Genomic DNA, 17,011 nt, shown 5'->3' with positions numbered 1-17,011 from the left:
GGGACGTTAAACCCCCATAAACCAAACCAAACCTTGCCTTGTCGGTGGCACCTCGACTTAGCCACTCTTCAGAAGCCTCATGCAAAATTCCATAACCACATTCGCTTCATCTTTTATCTCCGGTTGTTTACGTCATTTATTCATGCTATGCGGCCACGAATACTGCGTCACACGATCAAGCCGTAGGACAGAGTTTATTGTGAGCTCCTCTTTGTTAGACCTCACCATGAAATCTGACCAATGGATGCATCATGTGAATCAGTATTCGTGGCCGCACAGCATAAATGGCATGACCCATCAGCGACCCATGACGCAGTGAACATGTTAACTAAATCTCCAGGTAAGTTTCCCAGTTATTGTTGCTTTGCAACGGCCAGATTTATGAAAGTCAGCGGGGTATTCGACCACTGCCAGATATATTCTGAAATTTTAGAATATCAATTTCTCGAATTGAAAGAACCAAATGAAGAAAATAATATTCGATTCTTATTTAAAATTTCGAATATTCGCACACCCCTGGTTTGTTGTGTTTTAAAATCAGTTCTGTAGAACTTCAGCAGTGGAAACAATAGACCTCATTAGAGCCACTATAAACTCGAATGTGAATAAGGCTAGATCAGGGGAGTACCTTTCAGGGATGTTAAATATGCTTATCTTGCCAAAAACGGAGATTTGTTAGACGAGAATAATGTAAACATCAGGTACTTGTGTCTGGTTACTGCACACTTTTTCACACTACGAGGGATGATGATTTTTTGAGCAAGTTTACTGGCTGTGCTTTGTGAACTATTTTTGAAAGGAAAAGCACTCTGAGTGTGAAAAAGTTACCTTCATTGTTGCTTTGAATGATTTCTTAAAGCAGTGTAGGAATAATGAATGCAAGGTGTGTTAAAGCCCGAAAATAGAAACAAGAGATGACCACCGTAGCGTTGTCATATGCTGCAAGCCTAGGCATTGTACATGATTTCATAATACCATGCCTGACGTCCCAAATTCAGCTGCAGTAGTGTGAAATACAAATTTGCTTATTTTTTGGCCTGTTTTTCAGCTTAATTGTAGCTTTTAACACTGAAAGAACTAGAAAGCAGTCATGATAGGTCCAATTATTAAAAATGACTGCATTGAAGAAATGAAATGCCCATGTATTCAGTTTGCATATCAGAATTCTTTGAATAAGCATCGATACCTCATGGGTGATTATTATTGCATTTCGGCAAGGGCAATCCACAGCACATGGTGAAAGGTGCTTGTGGGCTTTTTTTTTTTAACTTTCCATTAAAGCCCTGTAATAGTTACGCACCATTAGGCAAACAACTTTTGCACAGAACTGATATAGTTTGGTAGCCCAACCTCTCGAGTAACAATTTTCAGCAATGTTGTTTTGTGCATTAGCGCCACATGCTATGTAATTGTGAGCAAGCACACCTACATTCTCCTTTTGTTGAGGTGGTAGCTCTGAATGGGCACCATGTGTTTATCAAATTGGTTAACATTTGTTCAGTTTTGTTATACGGAAAGGAAAGTCTCCCCAACTGTGTCACTAAGGTTGGTCTTGCTTTGAAGAGAAGGAAAGGAGGGTTTGAAAGGGGAAAGGGAGAAAAGTGCTGGCACATTGTTCTACTTAGTCTAGTCTAGAAAGGGCATTGGTAGGTCTAAGTCTAACCCACTGGTCTTGGTCTTGTATCTTTGGCACTGCGGTAGAAGAACCAGTTTGCCTGTGCACTGCATTCTTACTTGAGCGCGTTGAGTGCATGATGAAAATGCAGCGGCGATGGTGTGTTTTCCTATTAACATTGTTTTATCATGTGCCCACAAGGCTTATGTTCTGGCAGGTTTTACAAATGAGCAGCCGAAGGTCATTAGTGCAGCATCGCCCGTTGGCTCTGTGCAGTAACTGTGGCTAATCTGTTGATCTTTCCACCGCAGTGGCTTAATGGCCACTGTGTTTCGCTGCTGAGCCCAAGGTCGCGGCATCGGATCCTAGCCATGAAGGCCGTGTGTAAAAATTCTCAAGTGCTGTGCGATGTCAGTGCATAGCAACTCCATCCAATCATTGTTCTCAGTAAAAATTGACTCTGCGGCTCTCTCTGGCTATGTTGACATTTGTCCTGCAGCAAAAGACGCATTTTTAAAAAAAATTGAGTTTAAAAATCTTCCTGCTAGTCAGTTCAAACTCATGGAGGCCTTACCAAAAAAAGGCTGCTTGCCACCATTTAGAAGTGAATGGCGATGTAGCGCAGCCTCAGGGATTGATGTCAAAAATTGGTGTCAACGCACGAATTTTGCCTGAGAAATTGGTCAATGATTGCGATACCTGTATTTCTTTTTAACATGATAGTATTAAAGGCTCCATTACCCAGCAAATCCGGTGCCAGTGTTGCGAGCAAAAAGTCACGGGCATGGCTCTTGGCAAGTGATCCCCAGAGAGCAACCTATGAGGCAGGTGGGCCACGTAGCTCACGTAACCTTGCAGCGTGATCACAACCTGCCCACCGGATAGGGAGAAAACTGCCCACCCTGGCTGGCAGGTGGCAGTTTACTTTAATGATTTGTTGCTCTGGAAGAGCAACCTGGGGTGCACAAGGCCCACCGGTGACAGCACCTGCCATCGCAGGTCAGTGGCGCATCGCTTAACCACTGCACCACTGCGCCAGGAGGGGTACGATGCTTCCCAGGGATCCATCTATGAATGAAAAATGGAGAACGACCTTCTGCATATATATGGGAATTAACCCATTATTCTATTGCATCATACCCTTAAGGTGGGGCTTAAGTGTCCCCTCCAATTCTTTTTTGTTCTTTCCTAGATTATAAAAGCTCCATCTTTCGGTGGGAGTCATCTTGTTTGCAATTAGAATGCAGTATCCTGTCAATACAGGACAACTTCAATTTGTCCTCAGTGTCTCTTTAAGAGGGGGTATGAGGGTCTTAAAATTTTTTTCTTATTTGTTAACATGTCTGGCGAAACTTAGCATGCGAAACTTAGCATCATAGGATGCTGATTTTGAATATGTATTAAGATTTCAAATATCTCACCTGGAAGGAAAAATATGCCAAATTAACATATCCTAATTAGGTCATTTCTTACGGGCCTTTATAGTAATTTATCAGTAAAAGAAAGCTTTTTTAAGAATAATCAAACATTTGCAAAGGCCCACAGCACACCCTAAATCTAATAAAGTGGCTATAAATTTGTTTTGTTGATCATGAATGGGTAACAAAGTTGAAAAGCAAAAGCAATGTGGCAGTAATTATCCTACACTTGGCCTAATTGCTAATCTATCATGTTTAAAGGAAAAAGGAAAGCTATAGGATGTGCGGTGGATCTTTGGAAATGTCTACATATTGTTAAAAAAGTTTCTTTTAACTGAGAAATTATCACAAAGGCCCATAAGAAATGACCTAATTGGGATGTTATTTTGCTATAAATTTCTTTCCAGGTAAGATATTCGAAATCTAAATTCGTATTTGAAATCAGCATTCTATGATACATCTGTGTGCCAAGTTTCAACAGGTTATGTTGAAAAAAAGAAATCAAGCTTTTAATACCCCTGTCACACGGGACTTCTTCTCGGCCTTTGCCGTAAAGTTGTCTTATTGCACTAAAGGAGGAAAACCGAAAAGGAGCAGCGACGCTGCTACACGGCAAATCCAAAGGAGCTAGAACGCGGCCTCCGTGAATGCCAAAAGTCACCGCTATGTGTGAAGCGGCGCTAGTAACATTATGAAATTAAAGCAGACAGTAGCACTTCAGCTAAGAGTGCTTTCGTTTATGTTGGAAAAAGTAGCTATCACGATAATAAACGAGCGTTCTGACGGTGAGAAACGGATATTTTGAAACGAAGTTTCTTTTTTTTTTTTTTCATCGTTCTCGGTCCGACCACGGTAGGCGCACTTTTCCGTTCGGCTCCTCGTCGTGTTCGAGAAGCGTGCTTTGTTGCTTGTGTCTTTGTGCACACAAGCAAACTCAAAACACGCACACAACAAAGAGCAAATGAAGAAAAAACAGCAAAGCGAGATGCGCAAGCACATGTGTGTCGATGCGGCTGCTGAAAAGCGTTCAAGTCCTTTCTTAGCAGTGTGGATGTTTTTAGTCATAGCCTCCTCTACGGTTAAGTGCGCTGTAACGCAAAATTAACCATTAAATAAGATAAATTAGATATTTTTTACGGTTTCAAAATTAAAAATTGCGTCAATTTTTTATTCTTTGAGCTCGCTAGCTGGCGCTGCCATCTCGGTTGCTCCTTTAAGCAACTTCAAGGCCGCTGACGGCCGCCTTTATTGCTACGGACCTTTATCGCAAAGGTCTCGACGCTTTGCCGTGTAGATGCGCGTCACGCGCCTTTGGGGCAAAGGACCTTAATTTCTAAGGCCTTACAAGTGCCCGTGTGACAGGGGTATTAGACCCTCATCCCTGCCTTTAAGAACCTCAGGTGGTCAAAATTAATCTGGAGCCACCTGCTACAGCTTCCCTCATAGACTGCATACCGATACGGGATGTTAAACCCCACATACAACAGCAACAGACTTTTCAACTCATTCTAGCTCATCAGTCTCTACCCCGACCTCCTGGCAGCGTCATCTGCATTCAAGAGGGCCTCACCCAAGCTGCACGACATCGACGATGTAGTGCAGATGTGCGGCGGTGATAAAGACAAGGTGGCCAGGTGCCAGCAGTTCCTGGCATCCTACTTAGAAACCTCGAGGCAACTGTTCTCTGAGAGCAGAATGGTGAGTGAACGCGCTGTGCCACATTCAGCCTTTGTGAGAAGCAGCTCGGGCCACTTTGCATGTTAGTTTTACAGCGAGAGCTGTTAAGGCCACATTTCCTCTGAATGCGGCGTCGGTGTTGTTGGCATCGTAACACACCATTCGCGTCGTGTTCCGCTGATTGGTCAGAATTGAGTGGTGTCATGTATGCCACCATGACAGCATGCCATAATGATTGGCTAGAATGCCAGTCACTGATTGATCGGAATACTGTGACGTCGTTGTGTCGCTGTGTTGTGTTGCTCCCGAGCGATGCGACACACTTGCGTGGCTAGTGTTCATGTGCGTGCTTGAGCAACTTTGTAGATTGTGGTGTGCGTACACATTCTCCTTCCCTCCTTGCGCTCATCTTTTGCTATGGGGCGTTGCTCAGTACAACTGTGACCGTTATTTTTTTGGCAGCTCTGAGAAAATGCAGCTTAAACATAAGAACCTTGGAATGGATGTAACCCTCTTTCAGTAGGGTGACTTTTTTAATTTGAACTTCCTACCTTTTTAAACTGATGCTATGGTCCTGTCAAAATGGCCTATTGAACAATTACCGTAAAGCCAAGCTCCGCGCGATTCAAAGAGCTTTTCAGTTCTTGTCAAGTTCCTATCATTATGCCGACTGCACAAGACTTCAAGAAGGTTGCTCTGTTGTGCATTTTGAAATTGATCAGTGCACTAGTAGGTATGCAATGAAAAATACGAAATAAAAAAGTGGGCTTAAAATTGAGAATGCAGTAATCTTCATCATTTGACTGTAGGCTTTTTCATGGATAACCACAATGTCAGAGTGGAGAGATCTGTACCTGTTTTGGCACCCACAGGAACCGTGTGTATGTGAAGCAATCACGTTAGGTTGGAGCGGCTGCCATAACTTGATGGTGAAGCGCCCTCAGCAGCTCTAGCCAGCCTCTTGGCACCCAGCTGTTGTCTGCCTCAAGTGACACTGCCAGCGGCATTAATAGTGCCACCCGTCAAAATGCAGGAGGTGAACAGTGCCCTGCTCAAGGTGTACGCGCTCTCCGGAGATGATTCCAAGCTGCTGGGCTTCCTACAGAGCAACGGCAGCATCTGTTGCGATCTGGCAGACTGCGCGCAGTTCCTCAAACGCCACGGCCGGCCGCATGCCGCCGCCCTCCTCTACCACGCGCACCGGGAGCACGAGAGCTGCCTGCGCCTCTGGTCAAGGTCAGTCGGCAGCGTCGCTGGCCCCACTGACTGCTGCAACGTGTTGCTGTTTGATTTTCAGTCATTTTTGTTCCTTTATCACTTTAAGTGAGCAGTGATGTCAATGTCAGCTTCAGTTCATTGGGCACGTTATCTTGTGTTATATACTTGCAGTGTGGGTAATTTGGTCAAGTGGCTCAGGTCGAGCAATTGTTGACCGGCCACTGTGAGACTGACCTCGGCCATACACAAATACCACCACCATCTCCCAAGTGCGGTTTTAACCATGGATGTGTAATACTTCTCTTCTGTGGGTACAGTCAAACCTGGATATAACGAAATTGAAAAAAGTTCGCAATTTTTCGTTATATCCAGGTTTTCGTTACATGCAGTTTTGGGTTAAGACTGGTAAGGATTATGCCAAAACGAAATAAAAATTCGACAGATATCAATTCAAGTGAACTCGCCATTCAAAGAATTTATTTAATAGAGAAAAACTGCGTAATTTTCGCTTGCTGTTTTTGCCCGATCGAAGCCACTACTCGGCGCTCCAAGGAAACTAAGGCATCCATGGCTGCTTCATCGTCCTGCGAGCCGACGAAATGGCGCAGAACGTCCACCGCATCCATCAGTTCCCTCGCGGTGGGAACAGCACAAAACGTATCAGGCTCTGACGAACCGTCACCTTCAAGGCTATCTTTAACGGTTTCGACAAGTGCCGCATCAGTCATCTCTTCCGTAGCCACGGCGCTGTTGTCCACGAACAAAAAGTTGCACAGCTCGACACCGTCGGGCACCCCACCGTTCATGCGTAGTTCATCCCACGCTTCTGCGACCTCGGGTGGGCTTGAAGGTTCGTCTTCAGTGACTGTAGCTTGAATGGCCTTATTTACCTGAGCCTTGGCGAAGCAATTGGTGATCACTTGTGATCCGACCTCTTGCCACGACGCAGCAAGCATTTCGATTGCTTGGTAGATATCCACTTTTGTTGGCCATTCAAGGCGGATGTCCAGGAGCATCTTCTGTATCAATCGACGCCGGTAACAGCATTTAAAGCTGTTAATAACCCATTTGTCTAAGGGCTGTACCAGAGAAGTGCAGTTAGGTGGCAAATGCTGCAGCTCGACCTTAGAAAGCTGTAGGCCTTCCACATGGTGCGCGGAGCAGTTGTCAAGCAGCAAACAAATGCTGCGAACTTGTCGCTTGACATCTTGGTTGAGCTCCTTCAGCCAGTCGTAAAAAATTGCCCGCGACATCCAAGCTTTGGAGTTTGCCACATATTTTACTGGCATCCGCCCTGTTCCTTTAAAACATCCGGATCGGGCATTGCGGAAAATAACAAACAGGATTCGCTTGTCGCTGGCATCAGTGTTGGCGCAAAGCAAAACCGTCACGCGGAGTTTAATTTGCTTTCCACCGCGGCAGTCTTCTCCTTTCAGTGAGAACGTGCGGCTCGGTAACATTTAAAAAAACAGGGCCGTCTCATCAGCATTATAAATGTCGGCAGCTTCATAGTGGCTGAAAATGCCGGGAAGCTTCTTGGCCACCCACGAGGCAGCAGCATCGCTGTCTGCGGAGGCAGACTCGCCAGATACCACTTTTCCGACGACACCGTGCCGGCTTTTAAATCCTTGTAGCCAGCTGTTACTCGCTTTGAAGTCGTCGTGGCCCAGGATACAAGCAAAATCTATGGCTTTCTGCTGCAAAATCGCGCCACTTATGGGCACGTTTTGTGCTCGTCTGTCCAAAAACCATGCAAACACGGCGTTGTCCACATCAGCATACGTCGACGTCTTCAGTCTTTTCTTCTGGGCGCTTGTGCCCGACTCCATCGCACTGCGGATGCTTTGTTCTGCAGCAAGAATGGTTGACAGGGAGCTGGCTGGTATATTGAAGCGGGCAGCGACATCCTTCTTTTTTTCGCCGGCGGTAACCGCATTCAAAATCGAGAGCTTATCTTCAAGCAACAAAACTTTGCGTTTCCTCACAGCAGAACTCATCGTAACGAACCGACACCGTAAACACACACCAACACACACACGTCAACACGCTGACGAAGAAGGCTTACCATAACTGCGCCGCAACACCACGAAAAATTTGTCATAGTAGTGCCACCTAGTGTCAAGCTACAAAATGAAAGCTTAAAAGTTGCTACGCTTGCCACGGAGCGGCGATAGCGGCGCTCAACATCATCATCATCACTGAGGTCTGCTTGTTTGCTGCGATTGCAAGCGTTCTGCTCGCGGTCTACTTTACCTTTTAATATAAAAACTTACTTAAACAATATTCATTAAAGTTGCGCACTGCCCGGTCAAATTTCGGGCAAAACATTACAAGATACAGCTCGATGATCAGAGCCACGGATTCGTTACATCAAGGTCAACTGCCGCAACGAGTTCGTTACATGGAGGTCGCCTATACATGGGCTTCAATGGGGGATGTGCTGGGGAATTGAAAAATTTCGTAAAATCCAGGAATTCGTTACATAGAGGTTCGTTACATAGAGGTTCAACTGTATCCAGATCTCAGCAGCCTCCAATTGAGCGTGTCCCTCCGGCTTCTGCTGAGTTACTTTCTTTATTTTGGAGACTAAACAGTATACTGCCTGACTGCAAATGACTGCCTGTTGTCACTGCAGCATGGCAAGATTCCCCCAGACCAACAAAAGCAGTCACAGTACTGTTTACAGTACAGTACAAGTACTGTTTGTGAAATGAAGCTCAAACATCACCATTTCATACCTTGCACGTCATGGTAATATCTTGTGTGCCTTTCATGCAGTGAATATTTTATGAAGTTAGTGTTCGCTGTCATTCTTTACTTTTTATCCGTGTGCATTTGTGCTAACACTGTGCGGTCTCTTGGCAAGAACAGCAGCCAATATTTGTCAACGCGTTCTCATCATTGGAAATGCTAGATTCGCATGATGCAAAGATGAAACGTCTTCAGTTTTGAGGTACTTAGAAAATCATCATCATCATCATCATCATTTATTAACCCTTAAGGGTCCCGTCAGGGACATTACATAAGGGGGGGGTGGTACAGGGGTGTTCAGCCGTCATACATGAATATAAATAGAATGATCTCTATCGTTGCAGTACGAGACTACGAGACAGCGTGGGCTCTTTTGAGACTCCTCATGCCATTCGGTTTAGTGTCGCATGGAAGCTGGAACACACTTTGTGGTCATATCATGCACCTGGCACATTGTGTGTTATGGAGCAAAAAAAAAGAAAATCTAAATTAGGGCACAGTCGCTGCGTTTGTCAACTCTTAAGCTTGTTTTATTTTAGTGTAAATTATGTGTGTACAAATCGGTTTGTGATAGCTCCAAGTCAGTGATAATCTGTGAGCAAACGCATCCATCAAGGCACCAGTTACTGCTCATGTGAGGGGATGCACGGTTATGCCAACTAGCTGGTTAGAACATGCTTGTGGAGGCCGCCGTGGTGGCTGAGTGGTTATGGCGCTCGGCTGCTGGCCCGAAAGACGCGGGTTCGATCCCGGCCGCGGCGGTCGAATTTCGGTGGAGGCGAAATTCTAGAAGCCCGTGTGCTGTGCGATGTCAGTGCACGTTAAAGAACCCCAGGTGGTCGAAATTCCCGGAGCCCTTCACTACGGCGTCCCTCATAGCCTGAGTCGCTTTGGGACGTTAAACCCCCATAAACCATAAACCAAGAACATGCTTGTGGAGCCAAGAAGTTGTCTTTTTAGTCAGTCATTTTATTCATTTGTTGCAAGACTTTTCATTGTTGTTGCTCTCCAGCATTCTCTCCGGGGAGCTCGAGGACAAGACATTCCCAGGCCTTCGATATTACGTTGACTACCTCTCTAGGTAGGTGAGGCCTGCTTTCTGTTTATCTCTGAAACGTTTCCTCCTTACTGTGTGTTGTGATTCCAAGCATGGTATGCTTTCCTAGTGTGCTGACTATCAGCTAGTATTCGGTTAATAGATCCTGTTGTACACAGTATGCCTACAAGCTGTTCGATGATCAAGCTGCAGGGCACAGTAATGCTGCTCAAGTGCATCATTATCAGTGTAGTGATTATCTTTCTCATGCCCACACTTTTGTGTTGTCTTTATTTGCAACTGAACGAAAGGTGAAATTGTTATAAAAATTATAACTGAATTCTAGGAACACTCACCACCGTGTGTTGGGGATTACCTTTATTTTGCACGGTCAGCACTCAGTAATTGGAATTCGAAGGGGACAAAAATTTCATTAAAATTATGAGGAGTTCAAGTGAATGGGAGTCTTCCTAAAATACACTTGATGCTGATGTGACGAAAAAAATCGGCTCGAATATACTGGCAGTTCATGTTAACTAGATTCCACTGTAGCGGTAAGCATTATTAGACTTACTTCGGAATGTGATACCAACCAGGCCTTCGGTCTCACCTTTCCAATTATTAACAGTAAGAACGCTCTTGACAACCATGAATAAAAGATATTCATGGTAATTATGTGTTGCCTGTGAATTTTGGATACTACGCTGCTTCACCATGCATGCAACAGTGTAAAAGCTTGTGCATGTGTGGCTACAGGCTTCATTTTTTTCCATATCAGATAGCTTAATTGTCACCTGTTAAAGGTGCCGTGTGGATCCAGGCAGTAATTTGCCTCCGACAAAGCAAGTTTTTACTGCTGTGACATTATGTGGTTACTGTAGATTGCTATATCTTGCTGTTAATCTTTGTGCCACACCATGTGTTTGTCATACCACTCACCAATGTCCAGCGAAATAAGAGCCACACGCGGGATAGCAATGTGTTATTGTGAGCGCGGCATACTCACATAGCAGTCATTGTGTGTCATGCCAGACATAACATCTACACAATTGCAGTGTGTCATTCACCCTGTTCTATGCTAAGCATGAAAAGGATTGAATGACAGCCTCTTTCTAGATGTCTGCATTTAGAATCAGCCAATGTTATACTCAGACACCACTGATGCTTTGTTCAAGTGGCTGTCCTGAATAAAAAAATGAGAGAGATAATTGCAGCCTTCGTATACAGTGCAGAAGCATGGTGTATTTTGCCCCTTCTTTTGCTGTTTACCGCTTTTGCCGCTGCCCTGAGATGGCAGGTGCCGCCACCACTGGAGTTTGTGTGATCCAGGTTGCTCTCGGGCAGACAAAAGTTAGACGATTTTGCTAGGCTCTGAACCTCCTGATTAGTGCTTTCGCACTGATAATTCTTCAACTTGGTACATACCAAGCACTGTGCAATGTGGTGACCGTGTCTTTGCTGGTGAAAAATAATGCGTCGCATGAAATATGAACATGAAATATATCCTTACTTGTGGGTTCCTCACCTGTTTTTATCTCCAGTAAACTTGTTAAGTTTTAATGCAATAGCGTTGAGGAGCTCACCTCAGAAAATCCGGCATCAGCGTCTTTGACTGTGAGTGAAAAATTATAAAAAATCCCCAGAGAAGCAGGTGTGCCTGCCCACCTGCCCAGGTGTGCCTGCCCAACCTGCCCACCGTGTTATGAGCAAACTGTGCACCTTGGAGGATGGCAGTTAAAATAATGATTGGTCTCGAGAGGTTGCTCAGGAAGAGCAACCTGGGTCGCACAAGCCCCACCGTTAGCGGCACTTGCCATGGTCAGGTGGTGCATCACATGACTGCTGCACCACTGCACCAGGAGCGGTATGAGGACTCCCAGGGATCTATGAATGTTAACTGGAGAAAGACCAATTCTGGATATATGGGCATTAACCCATTACACTACCGCATCATTTAAGGCGAAGCCTGAGTGTCCCCTCTAATTTTGTGGTGATTAACATGGCCCAAATACCACATAGGCAGTGTGTGTTTTCTGTGTTCCTGCACCTGTACAATTGCCTGACTAAATTTATTCCTTTAAAAATCTCAGTCTTTCTTCTTAGTAAATCTTCATTGCCATCATGCAAGACTGCTGTGTGCTGTGTGAAGTCAGTCCTTGTTAAAGACGCTCCAATGGTAGAAATTAATCAGTGGCCCCTCATTGCAGCAACTCTTCTGCCCAGCCTCCTTTCGCTTTCTCCTTTATTTCTTCCCCTACCTTGTGGTTCTGAAGTCCACTGAGATTGCATCAATTACTGTGCCCTTTCTCTTTCATTAACTACAGTAGAACTTTTGATTTATATGACTCTAGAGGACCACGTGAAACCGTCGTATAATTTAAAATCTCGCAAAACTGATGCATTCACTTAATGAACGCGTCCATTACTCTGGCTTTCAAAAATAAAAGTTCTTTTTTCTGCGCATTATAAAGGCATGCATTTTCGTTCTGCGAGGATTAGTTCTGAGACAGCACGCAGGCTTTTCGTCATTGAAGAGGTGGCTTTAGACGAGGCTCACGAACACTCCCATCTCCACGCGTTAAGTAGACGTCACATGCGCCTAGAAAACGAGAATTTGGATGATGCATCAGAAATATGGCTGCTCCGACTCTTCAAAGATGTTTTACGGCGTGCAGTGTGACCGTGCCAGCGACATGTCTTTCTGTTCAAACTTCTAGAACCACTCCGCGCCATCAGGAAGCTGATTTCGTGCGAATTCGCACCACAAAGGAAAAAATAAAACATGATTATCGCCGGCGGCGCGCTTTCTGCAGATACATGCTGCCCGCCGGGTGAGAGCGCACCACTCGCTCCTGGCTCGCATGGTATCAGTAGGCCTAACGTGCTTCGCACCGAAGCCGCAGCGGAAAGCACTTTGAAGTTAGACGCCGATGGTCAAAGAAATGTCTAATTTTGTTGCTGCCTGTCCAGTAACTTTATTCTGATGTGAAAGTACATTTGATTTCCCTAATGCCTCTGTCAGCAAAGCGCGTGGAAAAGGGGACCAAACGGGCCGCCTTCCACCAACGGCTGTGTGTTGCATGCGCAGAGTCCAAGTCAAAGCCATCGGCAGAACTGTCATTACAGGCCGTTATGCACCCAAGAGCACCGTTGCGTGCACGTTTCTGTCTCGATTCTGATCTGGAACCAACTTGATTGACGTCATGTCTGCCAATAAAGTGCTTCGCCAGCGTCTCTTTGTCTGGATGGTTCCCGCTGGCTATTGTACGAAACAGGGCATGCATATTTCTCCATCATATAATTGAGGTTTTTAATGCATTATCCCTATGAGAGGTTTGCCAGGCCCAAGCCAATTTGTTGTGAAACATGGGTCGCATGAACGGGGGACGCATAATTGTGGTTACACCTAAATGGGTTGGTTTAAAGGTTGCCTTGTTGTTGAGTGCTCGGGCTGGAAACAGCCGAAGCCTCCTCAGCAGCCCTGTGTTTTCATCTTACAGGCTAAGCAACCACAAGCTGCTATGGTCGTTTGCAGAACTGGCACTTGAAAGGGACCAAGAAGTGGGGGTCAAGGTATGCACTTTGAAATTCATAAAGTTGTGTGACATTTTCAAAACACTCTCTGCTTTGCCAATGGCTATATACAGCGCGTTATGTAGTCAAGTCACCCAGAGTGTGAAATAATAAAGAAGAAAATTGCTTCACAGCTAGTACTGCTCACTCACAGAAGGGATGGAGTTAGGTGCTTGCAATAGGAAAGCGTACGTTGTGTGGTGTATTTTTTGATTTTTTGGACCATAAATTTAAATGCAACATCACTTGAGACAAGAGCTGACGACTGGATGCTGTACAGCCAAAGTTGGACAACGCCGATTGCACATTGAGCAAGCACACAATCTCCGATTTTGTAGGGCACAATTCATCACACCCAGAATGTTAGCTCATATGAAAAATATGCCGGGAAGCTGTGAAATGTCAGCTTGTAGATTAATTCGCAAAAACTGAAAGTGCATGCCACTCAGTGTCTATGTTGACTAGATGGTGCTTGGCTGCTAGGCACAGTAGTCTATGGGACTCAAACTAATTCAATATATCTCAGGTTTTCTGCAGCCAGTGACTGCAACTCGAGGATTGTTGATATCGTGATGTTGTGGTCTATTGGGTCACCTGGCTTCTTACTGTAAAACAACACTTTTGCTGTCTGTTCGTCCTGCTCAGTGTCTGTTGTGCACTTGTCGATACATTTGCCACAGGTTACATTGTTATAATGTGTTATAAGTCCTGCAAATGTGAGATCTAATAGTAAACTGTACATACCCCTATGGCAGCACCTCCAAACAACTACTGCCCAATGGACACTCACTCTAACCTGGTGTAATGTGCCAATTTGTAGTTTGATGGCCAGTAGTTGTCCCTGAAGCCAAGGCAAACAGCAATGTTTTATCCATTTCATCCACAGATATTCACAGACAGGCCATCTGACGAACCGGAGTCAGACGAACTCAAGCCGGAGAATGTGCTGGAGTACCTGCACCGATTCACCGATGCAGTTGTCCTCTACCTGGAGTACCTCGTCTTCCAGAAGAAGCTTGGGGTGAGTGTCACATGTTAGTGCACATGTTATCTTATTGTGCATGTTATGTTATTGCGCATGTTATGTCACGGGGCTTAGCACTGCCGCTAAATAACCGCTTGTACAGAAGCATTTCACCTGATCGTGCGTGCATGCACGTGTGTGTGTGTGTGTGTGTGTGTGCGTGTGTGCGTGCGTGTGCGCGTACGTGCGTGCGTGTGTGCGTGCGTGTGTGTGTGTGTGTGTGTGTGTGTGTGTGTGTGTGTGTGTGTGTGTGTGTGTGTGTGTGTAGTTTTTGAGGTGAGGAACACAACCGTGCGCTCTGTTTGTCTATTTTTACCTTTTTTCTTACTAAAAAATTACTTTAAATATATCGTGCAAAATGAAAAAAACATTTCATTCTTCATGTGACAGCATTCGTTTAAAATATAACAAAACTAAACAAAATCATTCTACAGTTGTGTGCTAAGGCCACACAATATTAAAAATAGGCAAAATTACCCATCTTTTCTAAACTATAGTTTTTCTAAGCAAGCATAGTCGTTCTTGTCATAAAGGTTGCATAATGTGCTTCATACAAATTCTAGGATAATGAAATTTGGCAGAGGTGGCCCCAGCAGTGATATTCACTAGCCCCACCAGTTTCAGTAAAATTTGAGCAAGTGCTTCAAAAGTTCAATCTTTAGAGTAGTGTCCCTCCAACGTTACACCTATCATTTTCCTTTCCATAATCCGCTGCTTTGTCGTTGAGCCCTTTTTGTTATCCTTCATATTTCTGCCCCATAGGTCAGTACCAGAATATACAGCTGTTATATCCTAATATACTTGCTGCTGTTATATAGCAGCAAGTGATACTTGGCAAATTCCCATACTTTGGCTTTTGTTAATTGCAATAATGGCAGTGACTAATGAGAAAAAAAAAACACAATATAATGTAGGGATATGTTCAAACTGCTACAAGGAAAAAGTGCCATAAATATGTTTGTTTTTTTTTCTGTCGGAGCAGGGGAGTCTTTGGTTGTGGCATGTAAAATCACTGCTTTGCAATGAAGGGATTCCTTTAATGGCACGTGTGATGTTGCGTTTTCAGAAGGAGAAATACCACACCCTGCTGGCAGTGATGTACCTGGACGCGGTCTTGCGCTACCTGAAGGAGAATGGACCCAGTGCTGACTCTGCAAAGCTCAAGACAGTGCGGTGAGCAGTTGCTCTGGATGTTTTTCATGAAGCGCTTTGTCAGCTGCGTTTTGGTGCTGTCAGAAGGGAAAGTTGGGAGTAGCGTTAGAGGGCCACAGAAAGGGGTGTTTGAGCTTGGCTTTAAAATGCTTGCACTATGTAGAGTACAGGCCACCGAGCGTCCATGCCGCGTGCGAGACCTCAGAAGCGGGCGGGAAATTTACAATACATTTTTTAAAATTCCCGCTTTTGCACCTTGCGGCGACACGCGGTGCCGGGCTTTCGCACGAAAACCTGCCAGACGACGTCATGTCTTGCAAGTGACATCAGCAGCCGGGGGTTATCATTGGTTCACAGCGCCAAATTCTTGCAGACGTCACGCGCTACCGCGGCCACGGCCACTCCGCGTGTGTGGCAGCCGACGGAGGTAGGGGAGGGGCTGAGTGTGTGGGGCCGGCGGAGGAGCGCCGCCGTTTTGGTGTGAGAGAGGAGAGGGAAAGGCGCGAAGACACGGAAGTTCAAATTTTGTCTGCATATAACTCAGCTTCCACAAAACGCATTAAAATAATTCTTGCTGTGGCATAATTGTGAACCGTTGTCTTTTAACATCACAGACATATCGCACCTTTATTGAGACCCCCTTTCTGGGTCCCTTTAAGCCATTCACATATTGCTGCGGTGCAATTTTGAATCGAACTGGTCAGTTAGTTGGTATATCGCATCTTGCAAAGAACTTGTTTAGTTTCCAGTGCCATTCCCTGTATCTTTTACAACCTCCTGTTTTCTTTAGCAGTTTGCTAGCCTTAGTAACTGAAAGAGATCACAGAATTTTTATGATGTTGGCTGCTGTTACTGCAGGTGAAGTCACATTGTGAATCCAAGGGCAGCACTGTACCCTCTCTGGTTGTATGTATCTGCTCAAAATAATTTTAACGGTTCTCAAGTTAGGTAATTCCTTTTTCTTGCCCTTCAGGGACAAGCTTCAACACTTACTGCGGACATCGAACTTCTACCGGGTCCAGCTGCTGTTGGGCAGGGCACTTGAGAACAACCTGCACCAGGAGTGCGCCATTCTCTATGGAAAGGTCAGTGGCTATAAGCCCATGCTGCTGCTGGAGGCTGGGATTTGGGTTTTGATTTAGGGCATGTAGTGACCGCTGATCCGGATCATGAGAGGGAAATAACTAGAAGAATAAGAATGGGGTGGAGCGTATATTGACATGTTCTCAGATCATGAATGGAAGTTTACTAATATCCCTCAAGAGAAAAGTATACAACAGCTGTGTCTTACCGGTACTCACCTACGGGGCAGAAACATGGAGGGTAACAAAAAGGGTTCAATGTAAGTTAAAAACAACACAGCGAGCAATGGAAAGAAAAATAACAGGTGCAACGGTTTTGAGACCGGAAGCGGGTGGAATGGGTGAAGGAACAAACCGGGTTAATGACAGCCTAGTGGAAATCAAGAGGAAGAAATGGGCTTGGGCAGGGCATGTAATGCGAAGGCAAGGTAACCGCTGGTCCCTAAGGGTAACGGAGTGGATGCC

The 17,011-nt window shown here is 45.1% G+C and overlaps 1 protein-coding gene across 1 annotated transcript in view; it reads left to right on the top strand.

Annotated features, from left to right (window-relative positions):
• Nucleotides 1–17,011, top strand: part of LOC144111491 (transforming growth factor-beta receptor-associated protein 1 homolog) — a 54,258-nt gene that overhangs the window by 23,357 nt on the left and 13,890 nt on the right. Inside the window, exons 12-18 of the mRNA XM_077644804.1 lie at nucleotides 4,546–4,731; nucleotides 5,744–5,946; nucleotides 9,692–9,760; nucleotides 13,216–13,288; nucleotides 14,175–14,309; nucleotides 15,379–15,485; nucleotides 16,438–16,549. Coding sequence (XP_077500930.1) covers nucleotides 4,546–4,731; nucleotides 5,744–5,946; nucleotides 9,692–9,760; nucleotides 13,216–13,288; nucleotides 14,175–14,309; nucleotides 15,379–15,485; nucleotides 16,438–16,549 — 885 coding nt within the window. The remainder of the gene's footprint in view (nucleotides 1–4,545; nucleotides 4,732–5,743; nucleotides 5,947–9,691; nucleotides 9,761–13,215; nucleotides 13,289–14,174; nucleotides 14,310–15,378; nucleotides 15,486–16,437; nucleotides 16,550–17,011) is intronic.

This window comes from Amblyomma americanum, chromosome 11 (genome assembly GCF_052857255.1).
Source record: "Amblyomma americanum isolate KBUSLIRL-KWMA chromosome 11, ASM5285725v1, whole genome shotgun sequence".
Taxonomy (NCBI): domain Eukaryota; kingdom Metazoa; phylum Arthropoda; class Arachnida; order Ixodida; family Ixodidae; genus Amblyomma; species Amblyomma americanum.
The sequence above is the reverse complement of the archived record's forward strand: the minus strand, read 5'-3'. Positions and strand labels throughout refer to the sequence as shown.